Source organism: Nilaparvata lugens, chromosome 2, assembly GCF_014356525.2.
Source record: "Nilaparvata lugens isolate BPH chromosome 2, ASM1435652v1, whole genome shotgun sequence".
Classification (NCBI taxonomy): Eukaryota; Metazoa; Arthropoda; class Insecta; order Hemiptera; family Delphacidae; genus Nilaparvata; species Nilaparvata lugens.
Genome location: NC_052505.1, coordinates 63,877,074 through 63,887,220, shown reverse-complemented (window position 1 = coordinate 63,887,220; position 10,147 = coordinate 63,877,074). Strand labels below are relative to the sequence as shown.

Genomic DNA, 10,147 nt, shown 5'->3' with positions numbered 1-10,147 from the left:
AGTTGAAGTGTTGAGGGTATAATGACCGAAAGGCAGAGTATTCAGACCATTTTCTTCAATGTATCTTTTATCGTCATAAGGACTCAAACAGACCTTAGCACATTCGACCTGAAACATACTATGGTTATAGGATCTTAACATACTAAATTTTTCTACATGTACACTACGTTCAAACAATGATTTCTTATACAAATTAAAATTAAGTTTTCTACATTTAACCGATGACTTTACTCCTTTTGCTACGCATTTATTTACAACCTCGTCATCATTCTCATTACAAACTAAAAAGCTGTAAAGTTTCGATCTAAGACCTATAAATTTAGAGATCGGCCTTGAGCCCGTTTCATCCTTAAACTTACCTACAACTTTATTTCTCTCCATGGAAAAGCAAGGGTGGGCAGGTGGATAGTTTGAAGTATCGAATAGGTTCAAATTATCTTTAATCAACTGATACACATCTTCGACTTTCAGGTTTAGAAGAAAACTGTCGGTATCGGTCATACAGAGTTCTACGCAGTTCCAGGGTACGATTTTTTGTAATTTGCAATAGAAAAAATCGTACATATGGAATTTACTCAACTCCAGTACGGAAAAGCCGGAATAGACAGGTTTGTTCATTTTAAGTTCCAACTTGCGAGAGAAAACCGCGATCACGTCCGGACTAATTATTTGCCAGCGTTTGCATAACGGATTTGAAATGTACTTGTCTAATCGTTTTTCGTCTGTAATAATTTTAACATTCATATGTTTCCGAACTGATTGTATAGTTTTTCCAAATATCAAGTTACAACAGGCCTTAAAGAAGGATATTTCAAATTTATTTTTCGCGTTCTGTCTATTCCGGATATTGAAGTCGATGTAGCTTTTCAGCCAGGGAGATTGGGAAAAACTAATGACGCGATGCACTTTCAATAATTTCAAACCGAGCTGAAGGTAGAGTTTTAAATTGACATAGTGTACAATGTACTTTTCACGGTTAAAAAGTGTGTTCATGAGTTTTCTGGTCACTCCCTGACCGTTCTCATTTGTCTGATACTCGGACAGCAATTCCCGCGGTGGAGTTAAGTGTAGCGGCGCGAGAGGGAAGCTGGCATGCTTATCGTGTAAATCTTTCGGGTACTCGAGATCACATTCAATTACGTAACCAGTTCCTGAATTGCTGTCCAAATTCGCGAAATCAAGTTTGGAAATTTCTTCCTCTGTGAGGAATTTGAAATTCCCAAAAGGGAGGGGTCTGCTCATAGCTTCCGAGTATAAACTGTTTGCATCAATATAAAGCAGATAATTAGACGGTTTTGAAGGATCGTATGTTTCGGGTAGATGTTTGTTATTTGCTTCGCAATAACGTTTACCGATAAATGACACCCCACCCCTCATCCCCGCCTCAAACATAAGATGCATGTCCGGATCTGTAAGTAATTGCAGTTCGACTTTAGTGTGTTTCAGCATGCAATTCCAGGTGAAGTGCGCGAGAGAAAGAAAATGCGTCACATCAAGACCGTATGAGCTAAAAAGCGTAGACCTCATGGATTCAAAAACTACCGCTAATAGCATTACGTCCAAACATAAATAAAAATCGTGATATTCACCCAGATTTTTCAGCTTGAATGTTGAGAACACTCTTTGCGCATGCTCATATTCTTCGCGAGACAGAGGTGTATCAGTTAAGTCGTTATGAAAACATTCAATGGGAGGGAGCGATGTTTCCGCGAATTTTTCGGGACAGCTCATGTACGAGTAGGGATATACTCCTTTTTTCAACAAGAGCTGTCTGTGTTCGCGAGGTGGATCATGAAACACCGAAAATAATCTTTCGAACTTCTTTTCCATGTCTGTACTTTCTACCAAATTACGCACCAATACTTCCAAGGATTCAGACATAAACTTGTAGGAATCTAGAAATTTAATTTTGCCTACCGAAAGTGTTAAAAATCTCTCTGATGTATTCGCGATGCAGGATATTTCTTTTTTACATTTACCGAGCGCTTTCAGAATAAAATGCGAATCAAAACCGGAGAAATTATGGAAATAACACGAAATGTACTCCGGAGTACGAGCTGTTAAATTGCAAGAAACATGTGCTGCACATAGGTAATTACCGGTTTCATGCGCGTGGTGTCGACATTTAATATCGGTTTCTGAGAACGGTTCAGCACAAAGCCCGCAGTTTACTGAATTTTGAAATTCGCGCTCTTCACTTTCGGACAAATGTTGCATCGGAATTTCTCGTTTCATATCCTCATACAAAATTTCGCCAAGATCTGTAATTTCCTGAAGAAATTTCTCCATGATTTTTTCGTCTAAACTACTCGATCTATGGAGTACAGGTCCGTATGCAATTTCTCCGTTTACATCTATAACAACGAAACAATACCCGCAAGGAATATGCCGCGCCGTTTTCTTTGTGTAACTACGAGTAATTTCATCGGAATCGGAATCATCATCAACATCATCATCATTAATATTCACAACGTATGTTTCTAAATCCGCGTAAATGGTGTACTTTTTCTTTAACGTCGCGCCTAGTTTTTTGAATTTAATTGTCTCTCCGCGTTTAGGATATGAAACGCGCTGAGATTCAAACTTGGAACAAAGTTCCATATGTTTCATCAAATTTGCTTTCCCGTCACAATTTATAGATTTGTCTGATGTGAACCGGTGAAAACAGAAATTACAAACATGTACTTGTCCATGGTGTTTTGAAAGGTGAGAGAAAAGTCGCGATAATCCGTTTTTTCCGTTAGCGGTGTTGATTAAACAATAATGTGTTTTTCCTGCATCAGCTTTCAACATTAAAAGATTAATTTGGTGTTTACGCGTGCGGAAAATGCTTGTACGGTAGGGAAAAAATTTTTTGTTGTCATACGCGATGACGTGAATTGCAATATCCGGATTGAGTATTTCGAATTTCTTAATATCGCGTGTCGTCACCGGGAAATTTACACCTCGCATATTGAGTCTGTGAGCAAACTTGCTCAAATACTTTACAGTCAAGTTCGCTCTATTTGGTTTCTGATGGAAATATGCGAGGACCGACCACAAAAAACATTTTTCGTCAGAAAGATTTTTGACATTTATAATACATTTTTTGTTTTTCAAAAACTGGGGTGTTTGAATGTAACTGGATGTGTATATAGGATTATATTTGATTACATTTACATCCAGTGATTCAATTTTCTTTAGCACCCATCCACTCCCATGTCTTACGAAATTTTCGAAAGACATGATGATTTTTCTTACAGCTAACATGAAATGTTCATTGAAGTCGTCATAGTTCTCAAGCACGTTTAGCGCTATGTTGGAGTAACTATGCAGATTTATTAGAGATGAAACAGACTCATCAAACTTGTCATCCAGCACCACTAATTTATACAATAAAACGTTTAAAACTATGTACCACCTTACATTTCCATCATACCGTGCCGCATGCTCCCTAATTATCTCGAAAACTCGAGTTTTCGTCCTCTCAAGCACACTCTCAATGTCAATATCCTCGTCCTCAAAACTGATGCGATGGCGAACTGCGCTTGAATTGATCCCACGAAGTCTGCGTTCCCTCGGCATGATACTGAAAAAACAAAAGAATAATGATCAGGATGGCATAGGGGCAATAATTAATAGTATGTGTAAAGGAATGTAATTCACAATCAGTTGTGAATTGGCATTCACGATGTTATCACAAGGACAGATAATGTTACATGAAAGATTGAGATTATTAACATTCGATAAAAAATGGACAAAAACTAGTCAGAATTTGTCGGCAGAAAATATGGCGAAAGACGGTTTTGTATTCGCAAGTGAACCGGATATTGTGCGCTGCGTATTTTGTTCAGTTTGTATAGGAGATTGGGATCAAAATGATTGTGTAGTCAACGAACATGCAAAATTTAGCCCGAACTGTAGAAGGAAAGGAAATATAACAATTGAAGATGAGAATTACGATAATAATATTCTACGAGAATATGAAGAAAGATATTTATCATTTACTAATATGCCAGAAGTTTTATCTGTACAAGGAGAGTGGTTTGAAAAACTGCCACCACACCATCTACATTGTTACATATGCAAACCATTAACTGATAGAGCAGAATATTTTGCAAGAAATGGTTATTTCTTAAATAACTTTCACAATCTACAATGCGAGTTTTGTAAATATATTATCGTTGAACCATTTGAAAAAGTAATGCATACACCGTTTTGTATATATTATGCTGATGAGTCTAAGACAAAAGACGCTCATCATATAGATGAACCGAAAAAATCACAAACATGCAGTATAATGTAGAAGGTTAATTTTCTCCTCCGAGGATAAAACTTTAAGTAAAAATGAACTTACATGTGTTGATGATGACGAAATGAAATAATCGACTTCTCTCAGTTAGCTCCTCGACTCGGTTCAGGTATCGTCTCAACTCAGGTAGCTCCTCGCCTATGATTTTCTCGATGTAGGTAAGGTTCCTTCACGAGAGCACAACTGCTTATGAGACCGAGTTGTGAGGTGAGAAAATGCTGTGGAAAAACAATGAAATATTTAATAACTGTAACACTAAATATATATATTATAAATCAATTTAGTGTTATTTCACAAAAATATGAGAATATAACAAAAATTTTCACTTACAATCAAATGTTAGCGGTGACCTCGTGCTAAAGCTCTGGGGAGTATCGGCAGTGTTCGCCAATTGTGATACACGCCTCCTTTGTGTTTCTATCTCACTCGTACAAGCCTGCAACAGACAGAGAAACGACTTGCTATATAATCGCTTTTCTCAGTGGAAAATCATCATTCACGTTAGAGAGCTATTAGTACGCGCTAAAATTCTCAACACTTTCAAAACACCATGGACAAGTCACACCGTGCATCCTTCAACTCCAACTCCAACTCCTCGCAAATGTTCATCTTGCCAGGCAGCCCGCCTCCGAAGAGGGAACTCAACTTCTGGGAGCAGCAGCAGCAGCAGAAGCGCCGCAGCACGGCTACAACATCAGCTGTCGCCTCCACCTCTGCTGCTGCCGCCACCTCCTCCTCAGCCTCAACCTCAGATCCCTTGAAGGAACAAGGGATCTTCGTCCAAGATGAGGATTCCAGCATCATCGTGGGAGACAGTACCCCTCCGACGCAAGCAACTTGGGCGCCGCGACGAGCAGCTCTAACATCTGTGCCTGCCGCCCCCAAGCAGTCTGTCAAGAGGAGGCTGTTTTTCGACGAGGATGAGGAGGAGCCTTCCAACATCCTCACTCAATCGAAGGTTAGCATACAAAAATATTATTATTGTAATGTACACAAAAGATTTTATAATCTATGAATCTATAATCGATAAAATCTTTTGTGTACATTACTACAAGTCTCTATATGTTTACTCGAATAAATATGAAATTACTGTGAGCAAAGTCTCAAGACTGAGCGTTTAATCCGAACACAGATAAATTTTTCACACGATGGTTGTATTGTTTAAACATGTTTACTAAATATGTTGCATGAAACATTCCTACTGAAACAATTTGAATTGGAGAATTACATACTGATTACATATATATATATGAAAAATCAAATCATATGTTGTTTGAGTGTGAAACAAAAATTTGCATGATTAATGAAAGGTGAAATATTTATGTTTTCTGCAATCATTTATGTTGATTGTAATGGAGTGAAAAATTTTTTTCCGATAATTGAGAGTTATGTCAGAGAATTTCCAAGTTATTACTCACATTTTTTGAGTAGTGAATCTGTTGAGCGCAAGATCACTCTCTCATGTCAGAGAATTTGCGAGTTATTAGTCACAGTTTTGAGTAGTGAATCTGTTGAGCGCAAGATCTCTCTCTTGTATGATTTTATAACCTGAAACAAATAAGAGTCTAATGAAATATTTTTCAAAAGAAACGTGCGGTGGAAGAGGATGAGGAGGACAGCTCCATAATGACGCTGTTACAGCAGGAGGAGGATGAAATTCTCCCCGAGGAGCACTTCCTCACTGTCATCAATAGGTACGCCCCGAAACCCTGGACTCCTCTAAGAGAGTTGATGGAGGGTACGCCTTACCCTATTGAGGACGTGAGGGAGGTCTGCAATCAACATGGACGTCGCGTGGTGCTCAAGATCCGGCTGTCAGGTCAGAGAACAACAGATGTTTACATACCTGAACGTTTCACGCTGATCTTGACCCCCAAAGACATCCAAAATTTTAAAAGTAAATGTAAATCATTGTTACTGTTTGTCAAACATATTAATCAGTACATGACCGACATCAACATTGTCAAAATGCATAAAATTTAAATCATGATAATTATATTACCATTTAACATTTTATGAATTTTATTATTACTTATTTTGTTAATAATCTTGTAACAAATTTTCGGACTTGACATTGCATCGCCTTTCGGCATATATTTTCGGACTTGACATTGCATCGCCTTTCGGCATATATTTTCGGACTTGACATTACATCGCCTTTCGGCAATATAACCTATATCTTGTAAATCACAATTTTCAAGTATTGTGTTATTTAGTTTTGGCACAAGCCATTACATATTTTGTTTCGCATTTCGGCAATATAACCTATATCTTGTAAATCACAATTTTCAAGTATTGTGTTATTTAGTTTTGGCACAAGCCATTACATATTTTGTTTCGCCTTTCGGCATTATAACCTATATCTTGTAAATCACAATTTTCAAGTATTGTGTTATTTAGTTTTGGCACAAGCCATTACATATATTTTCATTATAATCTATAATTTTCAAGTATTGTGTTATTTAGTTTTGGCACAAGCCATTACATATTTTGTTTCGCCTTTCGGCATTATAACCTATATCTTGTAAATCACAATTTTCAAGTATTGTGTTATTAAGTTTTGGCACAAGCCATTACATATATTTTCATTATAATCTATAATTTTCAAGTATTGTGTTTCCTCCACTTCACTCAGCTGAGGTTGTATGAATCTATAATTTACAAGTTTTGTGTTAAGGTGACAATTGCATCGCCTATCAGCATATACATAACCTACTTTGTTAACCGCATAATTTACTTGTTATATATCAATAAAAAATAGTATGTTATTCTATAAAAAGTTTTCACTCACCTATCACACTAGTATACGTGTAGAGAACTCAATCACTCACTCTCCAAGTTGCATTGAGTGATAAGAAAAATTAAAATGTGTTTTATAGAATGAAGTGTGTACGCACGCGCAAGCATGCGCATGAGCTGACAACATCGACCGATAGCTCACTGTGTCAAGGTCGGCTCAACGCTCTGCCTTCCTTGTTGTGCCTTGCAAGGTCTTGTATGAATGAATGCATCGTACACATGGCTGGATTGGTATTCCATTCATTCTTATCAATATTATTTTGTGTTTGACTTTTTCACATCAGCTATTTGAAATGCATTTTCAAATAGATGATCTGAATAGATGAATTCAAAGTATTATTCCAAATTAATAGAAAATTTCCATTTTTCTTTTAGATTAAGTTAGTGTAATGATTAATTAATTAACTTTAGTTAATGTTCAACCATTGAGTTGAAAGGTAATGAAAATGGTGGTATGTAAGAGAAAGCAAAGTGGAAGAAAACGAGGGAGAGGCTTCTTAAGCTCGGCCGCGAAAGTACTTAAGGGGGCGGCAGGGGCTGCTACAGGTATTACTTCAACTATTTTAAATAAATTGATCGATGTAACACCCTTTGAAATCCCCATAGCACCTGGCTACCAGTATTGCGGACCAGGAACCAAACTTGAAAAGCGATTAGCACGTGGAGATCCTGGAATAAACAAACTTGACCAGGCTTGTAAGGCCCACGATATAGCATATTCACTAAATAGTGATAATTCTAATCGAGCCAAAGCTGACAGAATTCTAGCGAACGCAGCGTGGGAAATTTTTAAAAATCCGAAAACTCCCCTAGCCGAGAGAGGTCTCAGTTACCTTGTTACGAATGTAATGAAAGCTAAAAATTACTTTGGTGGTTCTTTGAGAAAGAAGAAGAAGAAGAAGAAGAATGAGAGGAGAAGTTATAGTAATGATATTACACGCAAGGCTATAGCTCAGTTGAAACAACATATAGCAGGTAAAGGGTATTATTTGAAGCCGTACCCCCCGCTTAGTGGTGGGCGACTTTTAATTCCACCCCCACCCCCACCATCATCATATGGTGTGAGTTTATTCCCTCAAGTTAAGAAACGTAGAACAACAAAGAAGAGTAGGAAGAAGAAGAAGAAGAAGGCATGAATATTGAAGGAGAATTGAGTAACTATGATTTAATGGATTGGGCTAGCTTATTACAAATTCGTTTAAGAGGAATATATATGCTAGATGCATTACCCAAAAAAATTCTAAAAAACGAAAATGCGATCGTGAATTTGGACAAGCACAGCCAACCGGGGACACACTGGATTGCATATAAGAAGGTAGGAAGTAATGTATGGTATTTTGATCCAATTGGAAATTTACAACCTCCATACGAATTGGACAAATATTGGAAAAAAGAAAATGGAGTAAATATATTTTATAATTTGGATCACCTGCAACCATTAGATAGTGATATTTGTGGTCATCTCACGTTATTGTTTCTTGCAAATCAGTTGTAATTAAGTGTTTGTGTTGAACACACATTTCAAGATGGTCGTTATAACGTTAAGATCAAAGTCAAGTAACCTTTACGAACATTTACAAGAAATTATAGAATTGGACAAAAATAGTGGATGGGAAATTGGTCTGATTAATTTTTGTAGTTACAATAGTATTGCAAACATAAACAAAGGAACAAATTCTAGCTTCAAATATGGTGATAAGTTAATCTTGTTGGATACCGGTGCATATGAACTTGAAGATATTATAAAATCTTTAAAGAATAAATTGAATATTGATGGGAAGAAGAATAAACTTATTATACATGCAAATGCAAAAACTATGAAGATTGAAATTTATTCTGATAAGCCTATTGATTTAACACGCTCTGATTCGATTGCTAAGATACTCGGTTTTGATAATGTAGTTTTACAAGCAAATAAATGGTATTATTCCAAACATCTGGTTAACATATCGAGCATTGATGGTATTCTTGTTGAATGTAATTTAGCATGTGGCAGTTATTCTAATGGAAAAGAAAAACATATAATCTACGAATTTTTGCCAAAGGTTCCTAGCGGTTATTTAATAAATGAAGTACCCTCTCCAATTATTTATGTACCTTTGAATACACGTCGAATTCAAACTATTAATGTAAAGGTAACAGACCAGAATGGATCATTTATTGATTTCCGCGGAGATACAATTACAATTAGACTGCACATACGTGAAAAACAAAAGTAATGGGATATCTTATTTTCAACCCACGTACACGTAGTACGTGTACGCATAATCAGGACCTTAGTAGAGAAAAGGTCGCGATAGCGTCAACATCTAGTAAACATAATAATAGGGCGTTATCAGCTAAAAGTGCGAGAACTTTGGAAAGATTAGGTTTTATAGTTGATTGGCGACATGTCAGGAGGGGCCGCAATTAGTGATATTCTGGACGTACAGACAGAGCTTCAGTTTTATAATGACATAACCAAATTCCAGTTTCATACACATACAGTTTATTCGGGTCAAGAGATAAAGAACTCTGATGAAGCTCGAATTGGAATAAATTCATTGGATGTTTATACTCTACCTTGCAAATCTTTTATATTAATTGAGGGAACGGTGAGCTGTACAAAGCCGGCAACCCCTGCGATTAACGAAAGTGGGGTAACAACTGAAGCGGCTGGTGCACCCGTTGCGGCAGACTAAAAATTAAGCAGTAACATAGTGGGCAACCTTTTTGATGAAATACGATACGAATTAGCAGGTCAACAAATTTCCAAATCAAGATTAATTGGTTTAACTTCTACAATTAAAGCTATTCTTGTGAAGAACGCATCTGATAAAAACACATATCATTTAGCTGGTTTTGACAGAGCAGGATATGAGCTAACAGATAATAAATTCACTTTCTGTGTGCCGTTGAAATTAATCCTTCCATTTTTTGAAGATTTTCAAAGAATAATTTTAAACTTGAAACAAGAGCTTGTATTATTGAGGTCGCCCTCAGACCTCAATTGCGTCGAGTCTGCAACCGGTACAGAGGTTAGTGTAAAAATTACTAAGCTCCAATGGCGGATGCCCT

General features: G+C 36.9%; 1 protein-coding gene across 1 annotated transcript; it reads left to right on the top strand.

Annotated features, from left to right (window-relative positions):
• The first annotated feature begins 4,841 nt into the window (after window positions 1-4,841).
• LOC120349660 lies at window positions 4,842-6,394 on the top strand. The gene is made up of 2 exons (XM_039420145.1): window positions 4,842-5,249; window positions 5,879-6,394. Exons 1-2 carry the CDS (start codon window positions 4,842-4,844, stop codon window positions 6,272-6,274), a joined length of 804 nt encoding a protein of 267 aa, XP_039276079.1. The 3' UTR covers window positions 6,275-6,394.
• The last annotated feature ends 3,753 nt before the right edge of the window (window positions 6,395-10,147 follow it).